The 23,176-nt window shown below is 42.7% G+C and overlaps 1 protein-coding gene across 1 annotated transcript in view; it reads right to left on the bottom strand.

Moving 5' to 3' along the window:
* LOC118566199 (kelch-like protein 29) overlaps nt 1-23,176 on the bottom strand; it is a 92,037-nt gene that overhangs the window by 20,870 nt on the left and 47,991 nt on the right. Inside the window, exons 2-4 of the mRNA XM_036147618.1 lie at nt 7,866-8,014; nt 7,107-7,222; nt 1,787-2,008 (exon numbers count right to left, since the gene is read on the bottom strand). Of these exons, the coding sequence (XP_036003511.1) occupies nt 1,787-2,008; nt 7,107-7,222; nt 7,866-8,014 (487 nt within the window). The remainder of the gene's footprint in view (nt 1-1,786; nt 2,009-7,106; nt 7,223-7,865; nt 8,015-23,176) is intronic.

Below are 23,176 nucleotides of genomic sequence, written 5' to 3'. Positions count from 1 at the left end.
TCTCTGCCTCCGGCCTTATCTGCCTGGCGTCTCCTGCTGTGAGCAGTCGGCTCCTTTCTAGACTTTTGTTTGCCAGCATCCAGTGTGTGTTTTATTTTATTTATTAATAAACCTTTTAAGCGCAACACGGTACCTGGCTCGAATATCGGGTTCTCTGATTTGCTGCTCATAACATTTTGAGCCTGAAAAGAACTGTGCAAAGTGCACGAGCACTATACATAAACATTGTTGTGCAATCCGCTGCTGGTGGTACCACGGATCTATCCCAAGATGGCCACAATTTACACAGCGACTATAAGAGGCATTAGACGGTCCTGCAGTGCCCAGCAGTAAAGTGACAGCTCGGATTGGTCAAAGTGCAACGTGATCTACAGGGTTAGGCTTACTTAACCTCTTTCTTTTCACACTTCCGCTGGACTTACTGACTTTCTCGGCTCCATCACAGACTTACATATGTAGATTCCTCATTGAGCCATACTTACACATTGATGTTACCATATTGGAAGTGGCATATACCACTAATCGCTTATTCAAGTGCTATGTGGATTTGTACCAACCGATTCACAGTACAAACACGATCTACTGGCATTACTTTTCACAGGTAAGAACATATACTTATGATTGTATTTATTGGTTATAATGTCATTATAAGATTGTATGTCTGTGGGCTCCATTGCTTCTCTTTGTTTACTCAGTAGCTATGCTTATGTGCACAAAATTTCACAATCAGATTAAAATGTATTCAGATTAAATGATCTTTGTACCATTTATACGGGCACACAATCAATTAATCCAATCATAATGTGTGTATATGCATCTAGTTTTATTCAGAATATAACCACTTGAGTTAGCAAATCCCCCCCCCCCAAAAAAAACAAAAAAACGAAGAAGTACTTCTGTCTTTGCTAAACATCATAAATAGTTTTATTTTTTTGAACAGAACGATTGTATCGGGAGGCTCGACAGTTTTGCTTGCCGATGTATTTCTGCCACTCAGCAGGGCAGTAATAGGTCACGTTTACGTCAGGAGCACATGCGCACTTGGGTCAGTGTGCCACATTCGGAATACCTTGAGCCTGACAAGCGTTTACATGCATCGGATTATCAATCGACATAAACCACCCCTCTCATTCAGATTACAATTTTATTCCAATTGAGCTTAATCCGATCATCATATTCCGATTGGCTTGTTTACATGATGCTTTTTTATTCTGACTTATTTCAATTACTTTTGTCCATGTAAACGTACCTAGTGTGTGCATGCGCAATATCGTACTTCCAGTTATGTAATTTTCTTGTGGTAAAATTGTTTACTAACAAACAAAACAAAAACAACGTACAACATAGCAATAATATATAAAAAGTCATCAGGGCATGATAATTTGATCGGAAAACCTTTGTATGCGACCAGAGTGAGCTACTGGCCTAGAAATTCATAAAGTCATACCAAGTGACTAACACCTCACAGATAGTGAAAATTGCTAATTTTAAATTTTTATTCATCAGTGCTTAAAATAAAGGTTTGGACTGGACCATTTCCAGCCAGATGCTCACTGGTCTGGTCAGATTGGGTAAAAAAATTGGCTTATTCTGGCCAATTTCTACGCGCATCTCTAGCCTTTGTAGCTTGAGGGATCATTGTAAACACAGCTGTAATGTCGATGTATTTCAATGATTCCTTGAAAAAATTAGCTTAACAGACTACTTTTAAATTGGGAGAAAGTAAATTCTAGCAAAACCCAAAACACACTGGAACAATTTCTCACAGTATATTCACTTGTCTTACCAATCATGGGGGATTCAATGAAGCTCCAAGCATTGGTCTGGGGTATGTAGGACTGGAGGACGCCTGCCGAGCGCCCAGCCTCATTCACGCCCCCGAAAACGTAGATCTTTCCTCCGCACACAGTGGCAGCCGCTGAATGGACCGGCTTAGGAAGAGGAGAAACAGTCTCCCATGTGTTGGTGATTGTATCGTACCTGCAAGGAGAGGGACAACTTAGTACGCCTGAACGTTTACCCGCGTCAGACAAAGGCGCATGATGAGAAAGCAAAGCCAGTTTATAGAAAGCCTCTGATTTTAAAGTTCCCACTGCTCCGAATCGCTGTGCAACGCTCGTTTTTGGCTGCAGAGCTGACAGATATAATTAGCAGGACGGCTGCACCGCCAGGGAAGATGAAAAAGCCCGACCATTACATACAATGACAGCAATTAAAGCAATTACGCAAAACAACATATGTTGGAAACTACCAGCCATTAGTCTCTAGAGTTGGGCTGAGTGTCAGCGCTTAGTTTTGGACATTTTTTTTTTTCTTCTCCCACTGAGCCCTCTCTCCGGCAGAGACTTCAGCTGACCAAAGTAGGGATGAACAGATACTGTAGGATAACAGGGACTTACACCCACCAGTCAGCAGGAAGCACAGCCCTCCAATCCCACTGGATTCTGCCCTTTTCCCATTGGGGGGGGGGGGCTTTTATTTCGTCTGATATTTCTTACACTTGTACTTGTGTTTAGTGAGCGCCAGCTACACGGGTTAGCGTTTTGACACGGGCGCCGTTTGTCTCGAGGTTCCACGATTTGCGGCACATCCCCGCATTCACGGGCCGCTGATCAAAGCGGCCACGCCGACAGCTCTCCAGCTGGAGCGCGCCTTATTAAGGAGCCGCAAACAGATCCAGGACCTGTGATTAAAACACGCATCCGTTTCGGGCTAAAGCAAACCTTCCTAATCAAGGATGTGTCTTTGTTGTCGAGCAGGGGGGAGAAAAAAATAATGTAATCAAATTAAAAAGAGTCTGAAAATCCGCTTCCAGCATCCCGCGCCCACCCAAACTCACACTTAAAAACACTTCAGGGATGCTTGGGGGGGAGAAAAAAAGCTGACTCTCTCCTAAAAGCATTTTTTAATCGGATTTTTCCACCGGGATCAACAACCTTCATTAGGCCACAGGTGTCTTTTATTATTCTTTTATGTGCTCATGTAACAGTATTTATTGCTACAGCCCCCGTGGCATTTCAAGTCAGGCTGAATTTAAATGACACCAGGGAGCACTACCTGATCCCCCCCCCACCCCCCACCCCTACCCCACCTCCCTCCTTACTAGAAAGAAGGCTTTTAGATAAAGTGCAAAAGGAGATGGACGAATTACCCTTTGGGAATATTCTCCTTGGGGTTCTGATAATGTCGTTGGCAGCTGCTGCAGAGAGGATGGGCTTAAATCGACTGTCAGACGGAGAAGGTGGTGACACAGAAGCCACTCCGGGAGAGGTGGACTCAAAACACACTGAAGTACCAATTAGCACTGTTTAAACACGAACACACGCACGCACACAGACACACACACACACGCACACACACACAAACAAGCCAGTATCAGATTGAGAAACTAAACTCTGCCGAGACAGAGTAACAAACACATGTCTCAGTCTCCAGCAGATGTAATTACCCCTCAGACTAACGTCGGGCGAGCTTTGTAAATGCAAGGGTCAGACGCCGCTGAGTGATTCTGATTACAGGACAGACAAGAGTCCAACAGGACCGCTGCAAACAAGCAGACGCGACGAGATAGGACAGGAGGAGAAAAACGATTCAATTCCACACCCCTTAATGGGGTAGTTCAGAGTTTCTGAAGGTGAGGTGGTGCTATAAAGCTTTAAGCAGTTAATATCTTATGGGCAGTAGAAAACCCCTCTTGGTGTCTTCGTTTTGTATAAATCCAGATTAGTCGGTCCCAAAGGCTGAAGCTTAAAGCTATTCAAAGAGTGGCCAACACCGAAGAAGACTTCTACCATCTTAAAACAACTTCGGCCTCAAAAAGGCTAAAGCGGTTTTAATGAGAAACCTTTTGCTGCTTCTCCATTGGGGGGTAATTTACACAGAACCCATTGGATATTTATATGGGACTTGGAGGTCGGAGGGAACGCACCAACAGGGATCTCCCCGTGTAAAGCAAAGTACTGAGTGCTGACCAGAACCAGATGGTTTTTAGCTAGATTGGCCACGAACGGTGACCAGCCAATCGAAAACTGAAACATCCGATCAGTCATTGAATGCTCGATGGGTAAGCAGGTCATGAGATGTTATTAGTGCCTTATAAAGACACAAAGTTATCTTTTTATAGTAGACATGATCAGGTTTCTATGGAGAGGCTACATGGCCTCAATGGGAAGACTGTCTGCAAAAGGAAAGCTGTAAGTTTGGTTCCTAGCAAGCAGGAATGTACGGAGCCCTCGAGGGGACATGGGGATTTTTTTTTTTTTTGCATTACCTCGCAAAGTGCATGTTTCCGAAAAGTACATGCCTGCCACCATAGCTTTCTGACGCTCGAAAATGCATTCAAGATTTTTCAGAATAAAAAGCTAGCAGATGTGTATAATCAAAAATTAAAAGAAATAAAATTATAGAGCATTCAGTGTTGTTAGAAAGCCCACACTGTTTCTGGATAAATACATTATTGTGTGAGTTAAGCTCTATTCCGTTTTATGCCTCTTTCCTTGTAAATTTGAAATGCCCCTCGCTCCTGAATGCACCATAGCTTTCTGACGCTCGCGAATGCATCACACTGGTCTGTGAACGCTGTGCTGTTTACTGTAGATGCTCTTTTTATCTTCCGCTTAAGACAAAGCTTTGCAGTTTCAAAACTCACGTCGGCTCTCACGGTTTATTGTTGTGTGTGAATGAGAAGAGACCACAACAAATAAATCAGCCGTACCTCGAGGGGATGCAAAAACCTTTGCGAGGTAACGCTAAAGTATTGTGAGGTAACGCAAAAAAAAAAAAAATTCCCCATGTCCCCTAGAGGGCTCCATAGGAATCAAACTTTCAGCTTTCAAAATGCCAATGACAGTATTATTTTTGGGTTAGGGGTTACCCTAAACCTTATTTTTTTTTATTGTTAAAGCAGTTCTGCTGCTCATTCAAGCTGCAAGAGATCAACTCTTTCAGAAGATAACAGGAAGGCTGAACGGACTACACCAGAGTTACTCTGCTTCATCCTTTTTGAGCTTTCAACCCATTTTGTCCTGGCGGTTAAATCCCGTCTTCTGGCAACTGCTCTCTGACGGATACAGTGTACATATAAATAATAACTGTTTTGTTTTTGTCAGACCGTTTTCGTATCATCTTATGCTTCCTGAAGAAAAATCACACATTTGTTTAAAAGGAGATCAGACATGAGACAAACACTCATCACTATCTTTAACAATTTTTGCTTTTTACATTGCCTCGTTATGTCAGACGGCACGGCCCCACGCTCACTACCTGTTTCACACAAGGGAATCATCGGTGGCACACCGCCTCCTGCACTCATTACCCGTACAAATGATCATCAGCTTCTGTGACCACCCCACGTAGGCTCGAAAAATGCCCATAAACCGCTATGAAGTGTTTCAGATTAGAGCTGTTTTAGGAAGAAACAAGTCCACTTCGGTCCTGGTTCCCTCTTAGACCAGCTGTTAGCCTCAGCCTCAGGGACCAACTAATCTACATTTATACTAAATAAAGATGCCAAGAGGGGTATCTACTGCAGGTTGTGACAGCTTATAACCTCTTAACATTACTTTAAAACATTTCAAACCATCCAATTAAAGCCTTGAACGATGTTACTGGTAAACAGATTCTGCCTTGGGAGCCCACAGAGCAAAAAAAAAAACAAAACTATCCAACATTCAAATGAGGACACATTTCACAGATAAAGGCCCAACTCTGTTACAAGCCCAGCTACGTAAACAGGCTGTTTCCGTAAGCTAGACCAGAAATAAGCAGCGAATGCTTCAGCAGAGCACCTATCAGGTCCAGTAACGGCCTTAAAAAGCACGCCGTCATATTGCAATGGGGGGGAACTTGTGATTGTTAACAAGCTTGATATTCATTAGCAAGACATTTTTAGCTGTACGATGGTGTGACTGAATATTTGAACAGAGTTGAGGGGCGAGCAGCTGCAGCCAGGCGAGCTGCAGAGATGCACGCTGCTTTCATTTGCATACCCCCAGATCTGTGCATGTTAAATTAGGCAAAGGTGGAGAGTTGGATTTGTAGTATTTTAGGGAAACAGAGGGTATTTTAGGGCCAAAATAAACCCCCGGCATTAAAGTTAGGGATAAAGGTGCTTTGAGACAGAAAAATAATTATTTTTTTTGAATAAATGATTAGAGACGTCTCTGTGCTTTGGTCAGATTTAAAGTCCACAAATAATAATAAAATAAAAGCATTAAATAAACAGTGAGATTTCAACATGTTCAGATAGCGGCGTTTGAATGTAAAACGCAGCCTCCATCACTCAGAAGCATGTCATAGAAAATGGGCTTTAAAAAGGCCATTAATGTAAACACAGCCGTACTTTCATTCTGCCAGGAGGATCCGGGGTTCTGATAAAGAGAAACACGTGCAGGTCAGGAGAAACCCAACGTCTCCCGCTGCCTCTGAGGTCGCCAGTCTGATTGAATTCATTACGCAAGTGATTCGCCATTAAGCATTTAATATGAGCCGTGACATTGAGACTGACGCTGAGCGAGATGAATGCGCTCTGAATGTATCTGCGAGGCGGAGGAGACGGAGGGGAGGCGACAGATTGCCAAAACCAAGCTGCGCTTCGCCTTCCTGTGAAGCTGTTCCGCCCATTTCCTCTGAAGGTAGACGGAGACCCTTTTTCATCATCGCCGGGACACTGTAGGAGTTTATCCATCATCGTGTTGTGCCGCATCGATTGCGCTTCTTAAAAAATGTTTGTACACAAAGACCGATCACCGCTTGAAGCCCTGTAATCGCGTGTAGCTCCTGACAGGGCTCGTTTCATCACGCAGGGACAATCATCTCTAAAATGCAGCTGCGGGATTACAACATCACAAAACGACGCAGGGATTGGGCGCTTTTATGATGCCTGACAAAGACAAAGACTGACGGGGAAGGGATTGTGAATAGGAGGAAAATGCCACACTCTTGAGCATATTTTGGCTCAGAATATGTTTTATGGATAAAAAAAAAAAAATCAAACACACAAACAAAAACAGAACAACATTGCTGCTTGCTTTGCAGCATGAGCCACATCCAGCATGTTGACAAATCAAAATCATAATTCAGAATCACGCAGGTGGAAGGCGACCCACGTGGACGCGGCTGTGCCGGTGCACGGCTGCCAGCTAGCAGCGCTCCGTCCTTTTTCCCGCTCACGGACTGGATGCGAGCCCACGGTTTGATAAGTACAGGTGGAATTGGACAGTTGCTGTGGAAAAGATGCTGTCATGTCGGTTTATGTTGACATCAGACGGCTTTGCTACATCTCCACCTGCCTGCCTGCTCCGAGCAATGCTAATGAAGACCTCTATCCATGCCTAATGTACCAATAGGAAATTACTCACACCAAATAGCAGGTGTTAAATAAAATGTCAGGGGCAAATTGCCTGAACTGCGTTTTCATAAGCAGCCCATATTAATTAAGGAGAGGTGGACTGATTCAAAATGAAGCCAGAGGGTATATTATAGTCATGCTGAAAAGATATTATAAACTTTGAAAGTTCCACGACATATTTTGGATGACCGGGTCCTTTCAGATATTCATATCTGTTAAACATTTTCACAGTTAATAGTGTTAACAGTTCGCCGGCACATCTAAGGGTTTATTTTAAGATTTCAGTTTCGACTTTTTAATTGTTGAAATGGTCAGGGAGTTCCTTATATAACATATCTTTCTGTTTGTCTTTTTTTTCAAGGTTGGGTTTGGACGTTCCCCCACCTGGGACATCTCAGGTCTCCACTAAGTGTGGAGCCCCTTACCCCCGTCCTGCTCTCCTCCGTTGGTTGGTGCCTTGACCCACTGGGGTGTTGGTGGTCAACGGGGTGTCCGGGGCTGGGTGCTCAGTGCTCACCCCTGGTGGCGGCTTGGTGGGGCGCGCCCCTGGGCCTCGGGTCTCTTGGCTGGATCCGCCCCCAGCGTAGCTGGCTTGTCCCCGAAGCTCCAGGGGGCTTTGGCACTGTGACTGTTTGGGGCTTTCTTGGGGCTCCTATCTCCTCTCCCCTGAGGTGGGGGAGGCAGCTATGGCTGCGTTAGTCCCTCTTGGGCTCATTTGCTCTGCGGGCCCTTTTGTGCAACTGGGGTTCTGGTTTCCCATTTGTTTGCCTCTGTGCTCTGGGTTGGGGGGGGGGGGGGGGGGGGTTCTTTGGCTCCTCATAACCACTATTGAGAATTTTTCTTATGGATAATCCTTACATACACAAGTGCACTCTCTCACAAACACCTACAGGTGCTTACAGATTCACTTCTATACAGAAAATCGCTATTATTATCTTTAGCTGTCACTTTATACATCCCATATTAAATTATGCTATATATTCTTCAGTTATGGTATCAAGGCGTTGGTTTTTTGTACCAGTTCTTTTTATATCTTTCTTTGAATGTGTAGAAGCAGACTCCGAGGATGTTATCTTGTTCTCTCCTTTTCCCCTCTTCTATTTGTTCACCTTTTCTACCTTTTAGCATGTTGTCTCATCTTTTTCTCCTCTTTTTTTGTGTCCATTGAACATGAAATAATCCCAGGATAAAATCTAATACAGCTTGGAAATATAAATCAAGCAGAGCACTATGGCGAAAGCAGTAAGGCTCCACTTGTGAAAGTAAAATCTGTTGGGCTCTCTTTGGCATTAAGACAACAATTCTTAATGCTACACTGCCAGACAGGACACGTGAGAAAAAAAAAAAAAAAACTACCTCTGCTTGCAGATGTACCCAGGACTCGTCTCTCGACCCGGAGAGACGAAGCTTTTTCTGTTGTTGCTCCCAAAACTCTGGAACAATCTTCCTCCTACTGGAAGGACTGGATGCAACCTTGAATGATTTTAAGTCCCAAGAACACGTTCCAGTTGAGCAGAAAATTCAGACTGTGCTGTTATTAGTGTTTTATTTTTCTAATTGTAGGCACTTCTGTGTTGTCATTTTTTATGTTTTTTTTTATATATATTTACGAAACTGTACAGCCCCTCGGCCACTCCGAGTATGTCAAGTCTTCAGCAGCAAAAAAGAAAGTGGTCAGAGTTGAAAATGTTTGAAAACCATGCATCACTTTTTTTCCACTTCACAAAAATGCTCTCCTTTCAGTTGGTCTGTCACATAAAACCCCAATAAACTAACAGATGTTTGCAGGAGTCAAGACATTGTCGTTAACTACAAACCTAAACGTGCAAAAGCTCGAATTTGGTCCTTTTACATTAATCCAATCAGTCCGCTGACTGCTTGTATAAGAACATTCAGCAGCATCCATGATGTGCACTAACAAAATGCCAAGAGGAAAATACATCAGCAATAAGCTTAGAGAAGTGGCTGTTGCCACCTATTAACTTGGGAAGAGTTATAAACCACTCGGAGAGCTTCGTGCAGCAGAAAGAAACTTTCTTCCTAAAAAAGTACCACTGAAGACGGTCCTAGAAGTGGACATCCAATCACGTTTAGGCCAAGATCAGACTGCAATGCCCTGAGAAATGTTCAAAAAGAACAACATGCCAGGCTGTCCAGATATGGATTCAGATATTAAAAGTTAAACCTCAGAGGCAGGAAGCATCCAAACGGTACTGACCTAGAGTTGATGCATTGGCAACAGAAAACCTTTCCTTAAAGGACCGGGTCAGGATGAGTGACGTGTTTAAAGTGTACTCTGAACAAACCAAAAGCCTTCTGGACCAAACTGGAGATGTCTCAACAGTGCTGTTGTGAAAATCCAAACAACCCCGGACAAACTATCGAGCTAAATCATGGGCTGCAGATTGTTCAAGTTTACTTCATGGCCACGGGACTAAAGCATCTTCCGGTCATTGCATTCACCACAAACTCCAGTAGCCATACTAAAGTATTTAGAGGCAACTCTTTGCCATCTGACAGCTGAGGCTGGCTGCAGAAGAGGTTTTTACAACCACGATCCCAAATCTGTAACAGAATAGCTGATAAGGTCCTACAGGTGCTCAATCCTAGCTCTGGTCCAAACTGCGCCTCCAAACAGCGGTGAGTGACCAGACCCCTGCAAACCTCAGCAATACTTTCTCAGTTCATTACTTTAATTAGGTCTAAAAGCTTTAGATCACAGCGCACACTTGGCCCTTTTGTGACATCTGTCTTCATTTTTTGCAGTATTCCACGTTTAAGTCCATGTAATTTATGTTTGTCAAAATGTAGACTTGAAAAGAAAAGGGAGTGAGCTCTTCTCAGCAGTAATGACCATGAAGATAAATGCATAAAGTTAAAATTACATAAAAAGGTCACTTAAAATGTGCTTGAAAGCACCTCTGTGAGATATTCATGTTTGCTTTTATTTTGTGTTATCTACTAATACAATAATGCACCATTACTGCAGTGTCCACACGGTGCTATAACTGCCCGCGGAAGACCTTCACTTATAATGGATTCAAGTCTCTGCAAAAACACAAGGGCTAAAAGCTGAATTAATAAAACTTAGGAGTCATGAGGCTGCTCTCTTTTCAACGTCCTTATTTTATCTGAGACAGCCAGCCCTAAGCCTGGCAGCCCTCACAGAGGAAGGGATTCTTTCCAAAAAACATCCTGAAAACTCTCTCTCTCTCCCTCTCTCAGATGGACACTATAGTTTTCAACAAAGCAAAACAAAGAGGACGCAGCGGACAGCGGTGTTCGAGAACTATTTTTGGTGACAGATTAATAGACATTAGATGCCCTCGTGGGTATTTATAGAAGCAATAATGCATCAGTGGATTTCTCTAAAAATAAACTGCCGCGTGCAACGTGGGGTGGGTTCACAGTGGTTGGAGGACAAGCAGCACAAAAGAATGCAAACAGGCCTGTCATTTACACCGATTCATGGAAAGTATATATATATATATATATATATATATATATATATATATATATATATATAAGCAGAATGTCAAATTGCAGAACTGAAATGCTAATTCTACAACTTTAAAAAGCATCACCACATGAGAGTAGAGAGGATCCCAGCTATCATGAAAGTCTGTTATTATACTCTCTCATTCAGCTACCATGACCAGAAGTGCACCAAACCAAAGCTTTGACAGTGTTGTTCAACAGCGATTTGATGCATATGTCGTAATTACTATATAGCATAGTCGCTAGATATCAAAACAACTCCAAAATAATTTCAACATCTCTCTTTTTTTTTTTTTTCCAAATGCACATCCTTACTGATATATTCCTAAACAACAACCATTAATATATTAATGCGTTCATATCTATTTCAGTCTACCTAAAATAACTGGAGCAGGCATGGACGTGGGCTTCACCAGCTGAGAATAAGTCACTCTGGTGATGATGCAGGAAGGCGCAGACAATGCAGCGTACAAGCAGCAATTTGCCCCTTGGGCCCTCGCTTTGTAACATTAACTGCAAATCATACGTCTGAGTCATAGATCAGAGAAATTAATGGATGCGCCAAGGTGTCGGTCGCTGCGCGGGACGCATTTAGATCTGCTCAGCGGCGTCCAACGTGAAAAAAAAAAAAAAAAAAAAAAGCCATGTGCCTGGTGGCGCTCCTGTTTTCTTCTGACTGTGGGCCAGCGTCAGGGTTAAGTGGCTCCGAGTAAATATAATGCAGATTAACATAAAAACAGGCCGGGGCGTCAATAACAACATGTTGCAGTCCCGTTGGTCTCACGCAGCATGAGGCCACTGCGGCTACAAGCCGATGGTCCATTCCCGCCCCCTCTAATGCCCGCCTGTTCGCCCTCCATCTTTATCAACACAGACCGCCATCTAGACGTCTCCAAAAACACACAAATGAGATGCAATCTAATCAGAAAGGAGGCAGCCGCGGTAAGGGAGCCAGCGTGGTTAACTGAAGTGCACGGTGAAGATGGCGAAGCGAACCTCCCTCTCGTCGTCGTCACTCGTGATAATTTACAATAGATGGGCTGGCTGTCACTGAGATAGTGACATGTATAATTTCCCCGGAGACACAAACTCCTGCATTTATAGCGAAAGGAGGGTTGGGGGGGGGGGGGGGGGGGGGGGAGGAGAAAAAAAAGAAAGAATGAGGAGAGAAGAAACACAGGGGCTCCATAAACCTCAAGACTGCCAAAAAGAGCCATTAAAAGGCAGAGGAGAGCTTCACAGCGCAGCTACAAACAGCCAGGAGTGACATAGCAGGCCCCGACTAAACAATCGGGCCGCGGCGCTCGGACCAAACTTCCGTCCGTTTAAACCGTCGACTACGCTCGGACCGCAGAGGTCCCACAGCAGCGCGGTTCAGAGCCGCTTTAGTTGATTTTACTTTCCGTCTCAAAAGCGTTCAGCACCTGCGGAGAGGAGCGGATGTTCTAGGTTGTACCGACTCATGCCCTTCGGTTGCAGACTCGCATCAATCCCCTGCAGCACGCGCCGGTAGGAAGATCTCTGCGCGATCCCCAGTGATCGGCTACCCACACACATCCTCAGACGGGTTTTTAAAACTCACTCGCTGCCTTCTAAGTTTGTTTATTGATCCGACTCGCTCTTCCTGGTACGAAGAACTTCATCTTTTTTATTTTTTTACGTTTGCCAATTATGCAGCTGGCGATTGATATCTGAACAAATGTGGGTTATGCGGATATTCGCAGCGGCTTCAGTTTCAGGAGTCACGACTAGAGGTGATGGATTCGAGGTTTATTTCACTGCAAGCTAAGTTTGGGGCTTTTATAAGCTGTAACCTACAACCATGAAAACGAACAGAAAAAAACCCTCGAGACGCATCGCTCTGTGTGTAATGATGAGTATGAAGAGTCTATACACCTCTCTTAAAAGTCCAGCTCGCCGTGGCGTAAACATAATGAGAGCGTGATAAATTATTGCAACACTTTCCCCACATTTAATACCACACAGATAAATAATTCATTCTCTTTCATGAATTCATGAAGTCATCCACAGCTGTCTCAGTAGGATCTTCCTGACTCGTCCCCATTTGTTCCCTTTGGGGTTACAAACGATCAGAGGGACGTGTTTGTACAAAAGCTATCAGTCAGGAGCAGGGGACCAAACGTTCCGCAGCGTTATTTATACGCGATGGGACAACAAAGATAGTCACCGGTAATTGGAGGAAACAGGGACAGCGACGTTACAAAAAATTGGGCATTGAAAGGACAAGATAGAAGCTGGCCTGGGAGGACGTCAAAAGCCTGACACCAAAACGGAAGGAGCTGCGTTTTCTGAGTTCGGTAGGTGATTTTTCTCTGTATTCTCTGTACGTCTTGGCTCTGGGTTATTAAGAAGAAGCCATTTTTTCCCCCGAAGAAAACATCCATGTTCCCATCTGCGTGAATGTGTTATGATCTAAAGTAGGGCTACCCAAAATGGGGGTCGGGACCCCACCCAACCCCACCAGGGGGTCACAAGATGTCGAGAGATGATTTGATGCTAAAAAAGATTTAGTATTTCCTTCGTTGTGAAACCGATACCAAAGTATAACTTTACAAGATGCTCGGCATTCCGCATTTTAACCCAGGCTGGACTTTTTTTTTTTTTATTCTCGTAATTTCCAAAAGTAGAAAAAGAAACCCCACCCGCCAAAAGTGGGTCGCCAGTCTCAGGCGCTGTTATTTCGGGGGTCGCAGGCTGGTAGGTTTGAGAACGGCTGATCTGAAAGCAGCACCAAAAGAACACCACGTCTACGGTGTAGCACGGAGGTGGCAGCATCATGATCCCATCCTGCTACTTCCTGTAGAATAGTAGGAGCTATGTTTACACGGACACAAGTAATCAGATTAATCGGACGTATTCTGGTCAGAATAAAAACAAATTAAGTAAATATGCCAGTTGGAAAATTTTGATCGGATTGAGCTCAACAGAATAAAACCGTAGTCCAAATGAGACGGGTGGTAGCTTTATTAGGGAGGACAGTAACATCTCAACCATTCTTAGAACCAGGCTCAGGTCCATTCTGGGCGCTTTGAAGACACAGAGCGAACACATTTCTGTTTTTTTTCTTTTTTTTTCCCAGTACAACTTTATCTGATTTTTTAAGGACATTTGACAACTCTGTGCATATCAGAGTGCCTCTATTCTGAATAAAGGCTGGTGCATGTAAACGCACGTCATGATCAGATTAGTTGATCTTGTGCCCATATAGACGATGTATTCGGATTATATTTTTCTGCTTCAATCCGAACACATTTTAATCCGATCAAGGATTTTTGGCCTGTAAGCACAGCTAATGTCCATTTTCTGCCCTTCTTCTTGACATCCAGCCGGCATCTGAGTCTCCCTGTGCACGCAGAAACACTGCCACCTGCCATTTTCCATGCGTTTGTCATTTTTAGATCTAGATAAAAGCAAGTGTGATTAAAAAGGAAAAGCAATAGAACAAAAATACTATTTTAGATGCAGCTCACTAGTGGTTGATGCTATTTCTTTAAACAGGCCCGATGGCATCACATGTGGTCCTTGGGGGGCTACCTGGTGCCCACGGGCACCATGTTGGTGACCCCTGCTCTAGATCAATCTAGAGCAGCCCCGTCCCTTTGCCAAATCCTCAGTAGGAGCCGATACTGGCACTGGCAAAACTTTGCTGGGTACCCCGACATTTCCTTTACAGAAAGTGAAGCCCTTCCTAATGATTTCCTTAGGGGTTGATATGGGTGCAATCTTACTGGCAGCAGTATTTTACCTGTGTGGACATTTTTTGATGCAGAGATGATAAGAGCATACTTAGTTAGCAGGTTACTTGAAGGCAACCATAATACATAAAAGAAGAGTAATTTCAAGCACCTCTCCCTTTTAAAGTCTCTCTCTCTAGAACTTAGCCTCTTTTAGCCGGCCTGTTTAACTGGCCTTGTAGGAGCATACGTTTGAATCTGTCCTTGCCAGTGGTTGCTCAGTATCTCAACACACGACGAGGACATCATGTCTATCATCTTTATCCGAATGCCTGACAGCACATGTCAAAGTCTACTGAGAGAAAAGGCTCGAGGTCAATAACCCCTGTTTACTATCATTTAGAAATCAAGTAAGTTTTAAAATAATCAACGGTTAACTGTAAATTAAAAAAAATATATAAAAAATAGAATTAACTTTTGAGTGTGTCCAACATTCAATGTGAGTGCAGCGTTGTGTACGGGAAATTTGACCCAAAATCCTGCTGCCCGTCTATTAACAGAGTAAAGACGGTGAGAGCACACCGCCCCAATACTGGCTGCCTGTTACTTTTAGGCCTTAAAATTTCCCTCTTGGCTTTTAAATGTTCACATGGTCTGGCGGCTCATCTTCCTGAGCTCCCTACATGGCCGTTGTCCTTGTGGAGCTCCGACATCTGAAGATCAAATGCCCTTGGTGCTTCTTAGAGTCTCGACTTGAGACCGCGGGAGGCCGAGCTGCAGCTCCTAAACTCAGCAACGCTCGCCCTCTTTCTGTGAGTTCTGCCAGAACCCTTATTGAAATAAGTCTCTTTTAAAATCTCATCTTTATACACTGGCTTTTAGCTCCAGCGAGCATGATCAGTACGCCAGTCTTTGAAGTTTCTTTTGCTTTTGTTCATCTTTAGTTTTTATTGAGTTGATTCAGTGGGTGGCCATTGGCTGCCTGGTGGTATGTTAAAGTGCTTTATAAATAAAGTTTTCACTGATTGTGATTGCACGCTAGAGTTTACAGAGTGATGACTAAATGTGGATACCAAGTCCATTCTACTGTAATTTGTACAGATATGATATATTGTTATTTTTGAAACACTTTTTGAAGCACGTGTGCCTCTGATGCCCAAAGGAAACATTTATAGCATGCTTAGATGGTGTAACCTCCATTTGTCCTTGGTCCTGTTTAAGCTTGCACCTGAGCGGTCGACCAACTCCCCCCTGCACCAGTCGACCTTGGAAGTGAACTTTTCCGCTGATCTGGAGTCAGTAGATGGGTCAGAAAACAATAAAATTTTTCCACATCATACATTTTATTTATGTTTGTAAATAAGAAGTGCTTCTACATCATTGAACCTGGTAAAATAAAGGCAAAAAGAAAAACGAAAATCTATCTTGTATGAACGCCTTGTGAGGTTTGCGTAAGATTAAATTTTTCCAAACAGCCAGAAAGCGCCCGGCACTTCTAAGGTTTTTATTCAATTTGAATTACTTTGAATTTGAAATTAGTTATTTTCATTGTTTCCTGGTTATTAATATTTCTGTCATCTGTAGTATGTTAGAATTAGTGTTACTTTGATATACTTTGTTTTAGATCCCTAGTGGCCAAATACTTGGCTAACAATACATTTGTTGATGGTATTTTTTTTATTATCAGCTCTTGTTTCTTTTTAGCATATAATTGGAGGAGTCAAATTTCAGGCTGATTTTAAATTCTGAAACCAGAAGAAGGTTTACAAATCTCCTGGTTCTTTCTTTGAGTTTAATACACGGAGCTCACTGGAATAAATAAGTAAATCCGTCTTTAGACTGATTTTGACAAGTTATTAAACTGACTGATTAATGAACATCAATCAAATATAGTTCAAAGTTCACTAAAACAATGAAAGCGTGATATTATTTTCTGATTTTTTCTGATTAATAGTTTCTCCTGCTCTGACAATAACCTCATTGAAATGACATTAGCAGTTCATTTGTTGTTAGCAATTAAAAGCATGCCTTTCATAGCCTACTGAACGCATTGAAAATGACCATGATCAAAGCTGTTCATGTTCATGAAGAATATGATTTCTGTCAAAACATTTGGCCACCGCTACATCAATGAACAAATCACGGATGCATCTGAGACCTTTTTACCTGCAGAATATCCTCTTGTCAACATCCAAAATGCCAGCTGATATTAGCATTTTGCTGAAAGCAGGCATCATTAAGCCAAAAGTCTTCAATACAAAGTCATCCATTTGCAGTGCCATGTTCAGCCATGGTTAATTTGGTTTCCACGACGCCACTGGTAGAGGCAAGGGGGAAGAGAGGGAACAGCATTTGTATGTGAGCGCATCAATCCCTCATAGCCCTCTGTGTCCTGTCAGAAGTAATGAACTGAGAGCTTGTGATTTGGCTGCGGGAAAGCAGGGCTACTGTGTGAATCAGCTCCAGCCTGGAGGGTGTTCAAAACAATTTGCACACATATATTGGCATCATTTGCTTGCATTAACATTTTTCAGATTTGCCCAGAATGTTCATTAGTAGCTAGGTGGGGGGAGAGAAATACCAAAAAGGCTGCGGTGAAAGTGGAAATCCGGTTGAAGCGGCGTGCCGAACTTTCGCGGGAAAATTTGGCCAGCGCTCACAGAAGTCGTTTGCAACGTGCACGTGGGACTTTTATGCACCGTAGAAGCTGCTTTGTGGATACTCCTCTTAAATCACATCGTCTGTAATGAACCCTCCACTCCAACCCGGGCGGCGTCTCTCTGATCGGCGAGGAAACAGGAAAAGGAGGGAAGAAAGCGAGAGAGCTCCGGCCCCGTCGACGCGTCTATCAACAGCGAACGTGAGACGGAACATCCATTTTGGAGAGAAGGAGGGGAGCGCGTGTGTGGGTGGGTGCGCGAGGACGGAGTGAGAGTCGATCTGTGTTGTGTCAGCTGCCATCTGTGTGTCAGAGCACATCGCAGAAACTGTGAGGCCGGCGCCCACACCTTCAGTGTCACCCTGCTCTCTGTTGGGCACCAACACTCACAAAGCGCCGTACCCCCCCTCCTCCCCCTGCTTATTTTGGAAGATTTATATTAGGACATGTAGGCAGACATTAACAATCCCAGGAGAACGTTGCAGACGCTAGAGAACATTTGCTTTCAGTCGGTAATTAATCAGCATTGCCTGAATGGCACAAAGGCGCCGTTGATGTCGTTACGGCATCTCGTTTAACAGGTGATTTGACGGTTTACAGTACAGCTTTGTCGTTCGTACAAATGTCCTCAAACGATGCAGGAGTAACTTGTACATACCCATCTTTTTGACACGGTCTGAGTCACAAAAGATATCTCTGCAGATTTGCTTAAGATGAAAAAAGCCCCCCCTCCCCACCCCAAAAAAAAGAGGAAAAATCAAACTTTGTGACAGTTCATTTGAACTCATTTGCATGCGCCTCTCTTCCCTGTGTTGATTTTCTTCAGCTGTGACAGCTGTTTGTACCTGTGTTCTCTCTCCCCAGGTTGCTAATCAATGTCTGACGGTGAGATCTGCAGAGTGCTACTGCGCGGAGCGGTGTCTCGGCGCCGCTCAGAAATGTAAATGTCGGGTATGGGGAGCGCGTCGTTTTTGCTGACAAGCCTGAAGCTTCATCAAGAACCGGGACGCAGATCTAACAGCGGTTGCTTTGGATTTTAACACATTAAGTGGTTTTGCACATTCAGCAGCAACTTGAGAACAAAATACCGATGCGCCGCTTGTTTGCCAATTAGGCCTCGCTAATGCACTCGTGGGTTTGATGGCAACTCCTAGAGGAGGTTAAAGCTAGCAGCGATGGCTTTAAAGTTCACTCCTTATCAAGTTTTACCACAAAGTTAATAAATACATTAACCTGTTGGAAACATAAGGGAAACTGAACTGCAGCAATGCTAACACAGTCAGTCTAGCACAAGCTATTAAATCTACCAAATGTAATGGCTTATTGCGGGGAATCATCTGAAAACATCGTTTTTTTATTCTCTAAAATTGAAATTAAAAACTGAAGTAATGTTCAATTCAGTTTCAAATGAGCTACGGAGAATGAGTATTTGCACAGCTGGAGTTGTGCAGGAAGCAGGCTGAAGATGCGCAAGGGCGATATAGATGTATGAAACGTAGATGTGCCGTCACAGAAAAACGAACGTATGCAAAGAGGCACGAGATCCCACCCTCTATCATTAGTTCTTAGGCAAAAATAAAGAAAAGCTTTGAGTGAAAAACTAAGTGACATTTAAGAGAGGAAGCAAGAGAAGGGGCTACTAATATAATTCACTTCAATACTTGATCATCATCAGAGTGAACACACCTCTATAAAAACAGGAGTTAATTCAATCTTCGGGCGGAGCATACAAAATGCCAAGGTGGATGGGCTGATAACTTCCCAACAATCTCGAAAGCCTTATGACATTTTCAACACAATATGAAGCACACCATTTTACAGGGAGAAATATTATTTACTAATGGAACATATTTAATGTCTTCACACGGGTGGATGTCCAACCAAATTCTCCACAAGGTCATTCCTTCAAATAAAAACCCAAGAGTTACATCCTAGAATATGTAAGCCCCAGTTAGCTTGATACAACTAAAAAAAAATTATTTTTTTTTGTTCAAAATGCACTGACAGCGTGATATCTGGTATTTGTTTAAGTACACTTGAGGTTACATTTATAAAATTTGGGAAACAATATGGGCCAGGTGATTTTATAATGCCCTACTACGTCAAACCCAAAAAGTATTTCTTGTATTTCCTTATTGTTCTTTCCTTTAAACTGAATGTACATCCCGGACAGGCAGACTTGAGGGCTGCTATAATTAATGCTAGAACTATTCATAGGCTATTTTCTCTCAGCTTTTTTCTTTCTTTCTTGAGTTTTATAGGTGGTTTAAATAACTGATCAAAATCAATAGAGAAACTTCTTTCCTGGACCAATATACCGTCGATAACTGCATGTACATTTGGTTCGAAAAAATTAATGGTGCCGTACAAGCACAATAATAAAAGCGAAGTGTAAATATAATCTGTCTTATACAACGTCTGATACAAACAATTCATTTATAACCATCAACCTTCATGGCAAAAAAAAAAACCTCATTAGTTGACGGCTAGAAAGTCATTTATCTTTCTTGTACGTTGATGTGTTATTATAATTTGGAGCTGCAAGAGACCGCCAGCTGGCTAATCATCTGAAATATCTAGGTCTACTATGACTACAAAAGGGAGGAGAAGAATAGAGCTCAAGTTATATTTTGCCGCGCATACTCAGTTTATGCAGTGATCATACAGTAATAGGCAGTGTTTAGCAGCTTATCGCTAAGCAACAGAGTCTTTTTAGAAAGAAAGACAAAAAAAAAAACAGCAACACAAGCGGAGAGCTACACCTAATCAATTATAGCCAAAAACGTAAAGGCAGCCATTATTTTTTTATTTCAAATATACATGCACACATTTCATGCAAGTCGATTTGGTGCTGGCCCTTTTGTCATTGAGCGTGTGCGTTCCTGTGAAATGTAATGCACATGACCGTGCAATGACCATCCACATAAGTCTCAACTGCACCACACTGCAAAAACAGAACTAAACAGAGTTAAAAATCTCATGAAATTAGTGTTTTTGTCCTTGATTTGAGCAGGTAAATAAGATTATCTGCCAATGGAACGAGTATTTTGAGCCCTAAAATAAGATAACTAGATATACTGCACTTGAAATAAGATGGAGATGAGTTGTTCCTATTTTAAGTGCAAAAATCTTATTCCATTGGCAAATCATCTTATTATTATCTTATCTGCTCAAATCAAGGATAAATGCACTAATTTCAAGAAACCTTTAGTAATTTTTAGTTTTTGCAGTGCACCAGGCAGTTCTTCTCGCACGCTTCAATATGCTGCGCACACTCGCCAATGTAGATAAAACCCTTATTGGTACGGAATTCAGAAACATTATCGGCTGAATGGTGTTTCTAAAGTCTAATTTCTTCGACGTGGATAGGCCGCACAAAACGCAAACATGCTAAAGTGTCCTTAGATTTGAACTGTGAAAATAGCAGCTCGAGTGGGCGGCATGAGTGCTGTTGGAAATATCAGCATTATACCAGAGGCTTAAATTATCTTATTTACAAGAGAAGTGCATGCAAGTTATAAGCAAATAAGATGTAAAAACAAAACACACACACACAGAAAAAAAAAATGGTTGTTTTTGTATTTCAGAGGAAAGTGATGTGCTGGAGTGTGGTGCTCGCATTAACATTTTGTCTTTCATTGTTCGCCACCGCCAGTGAAAAGAAGTGCTTTTATACTGTAGGATCAACATTTTATTTGATCGTATTGAAATAAAATCCCCCCACAGCGCAGCGGGCAGCTGTCAGCACTGTTCTCCTGATGACCAAGAGGAATCAGTTAGAACGGAAAAAAGCACAAATGCAAACGTGTTTTGCTATGATTGCTCAGTCGCATGAAAACGACAGTAACAAATCCATTAACGGCTAGGGGAAAAAAAAAAAAAGAAAGAAAAAAAGGCTGATGTTTTTGCTCAAACTGCATCCCATTTCTACTTGGAGGTTCAAAGATGGGGAAAAAAAAAAAAAATCGACAGTCATTAAAGTTTAACCTGGAGAGTTGGAGGGATTTTCACCAGCTAGATCTGAAAAATCCAATATGGCTGCTTTGCACATGTAAAAACAAATGATAACCGCCGTAATATCATTATCATCTGTTAGAGATCACTGTTTGACTACAGGGAATACAAACTGACAGCCTGCACAGTTTGCAGCAGAGAAGCTCCTGGGCTTAAATCCCAGCCCTGTGTGTGCTCTCTTCATGTACTCCAATTCCTCCTACAGTCACAGAATAGCCATGGAAGGTTTATTGTTCACTCCAAATAGCCTCTGAGTATGAGTGTGTGGTTTGCAGCGGTTGTCTCTCGTGTTGCCCTGTGCCAGACTGGCGACCTGTCCAAGGGTGTACTCTGCCTCTTGCTCAATGACTGCTGGAGATCAAGCCCTCTCCACCCTGCAAGGACATCCAGGTAAATTAAATGAATGGACGGGCATCTTTCATACCTGTAAATCCTTTCAGTTCTTTTTGTTCAATAACTTAACGACTGGGCTTTTCAATTGATTTGTTTGACATTCTAAGTTTTGAATATTAATTTCCATGATAAACGTGCCACCGCTCTATGACAACGGCTGCTCAAACAGGGACCTTCAGGAATTCACAAGTGTGCGGTGGAGATTCTGAGGGCCAGAGCTGAAAGATTTCTGACGGATCTAGAAGTAAAAGGATAAAAGTATGCATTCCTGTGCAGCTCCTTTAGAAAAGAAAATTATTTCACATCTGGTTGCGTCGCTGTTACAATTAAGGCCTTCATCTTATAACCGCTATGTTGGTGTCCAGTCTAGGAATTTTTATTAGATTTCTTTCACTTTCTTTTTCTATTGTTGCTTAAAAAAAAAGAAAAAAAGAACACCCCGGCTTTAAAGGATAATTGGAGGATTTTCACACCTGATCTAAAATCCGCAGGTTGTTGCTCTTTCAGTAGTGACTCCTTGACTGTAGAATTTATTTTTATGCAGCCTTGGCAATTTTAAAGCGTTTAAAAAGCAGCTGGAGACCTTTTTTATTTAGACAAGCTTTTAAGCCGAGAGGACATTTTATGATATCATTATTTGTTGTATTTATTGTGGCCATTCGTTCCCATCATTCACTTATCCCCTTTAACTGTGATGCTGACATTCATCAGATAAAAAGGCCATGTAGGTAAAATCTACCTGTGTTATTGCACTGCAGCCACTTAAAAACAAGTCAACCTGCAAGCTCTTCTCACAGACTTTGCCAGTCAGAGGGACCAGCGGAGCCTTTACTGGCAGGGCCCCTAAAGGATGGTTCATGCTTTACACGTGGAAATAAGACCTGCGGGCGCAACATCTGCAGCATTTTCCTTTGAAGTGGCACTATTCTCCTAAACTCTAGAGGGCAGCGTTGTGCTCCCATGCCAAGCGTATTACACCCCACTGCACGTAAAAGTAAAAAACACTGTTGTTTCCAACATTTTAAAGCCTCTTTCTTTCTGTGGGCCGAATCATAAAGATGTCTAGGTGCTGGACTTTCCGGCGTAGTTAGGAGTTTTCCCAGGTGCGGAAAACTTTTGGCAGTGCAGAGGGGCGTGGCAGCCAAAATGATGTAACATAGCAGCACAGACCTCGCGGATGTGTCGAGCATAAACCGGGCTTTACTGGAAAAGGGCCCCAAGCGGCATACGTTGCCTTTATGGTTAAAGTCCGTGCCTGACCCTGAAGCCATGAAGGACATCACTTCCTGTAGCAAGCGCTGATGTTGTAATGAAGGTCTTTAAAACTTTAACAGGCACAGATCTTTGAATATTCCTCTGTTTTTACATCTGAGAAAGGAAATTGAATATAGATGTGTAAATAGAAAGGAGATTTAAAAACACAAAACAAGAACGGTACAAATGAAGCTACTCAAAAGAACCCTGATAACATCAGAGCCATGTTATGGCACATGGTAGCTTTTGTTGGGAGTGTAGGTGAAAAAAAAATCTTGATTAGATAAGGATTCACAGCAAAACAAATTGAAAACA

The sequence above is a fragment of the Fundulus heteroclitus genome, chromosome 15 (assembly GCF_011125445.2).
Source record: "Fundulus heteroclitus isolate FHET01 chromosome 15, MU-UCD_Fhet_4.1, whole genome shotgun sequence".
In the NCBI taxonomy this organism is placed as follows: domain Eukaryota; kingdom Metazoa; phylum Chordata; class Actinopteri; order Cyprinodontiformes; family Fundulidae; genus Fundulus; species Fundulus heteroclitus.
Note: the sequence above shows the minus strand (reverse complement) of the source record. Positions and strands in the feature narration are given on the sequence as shown.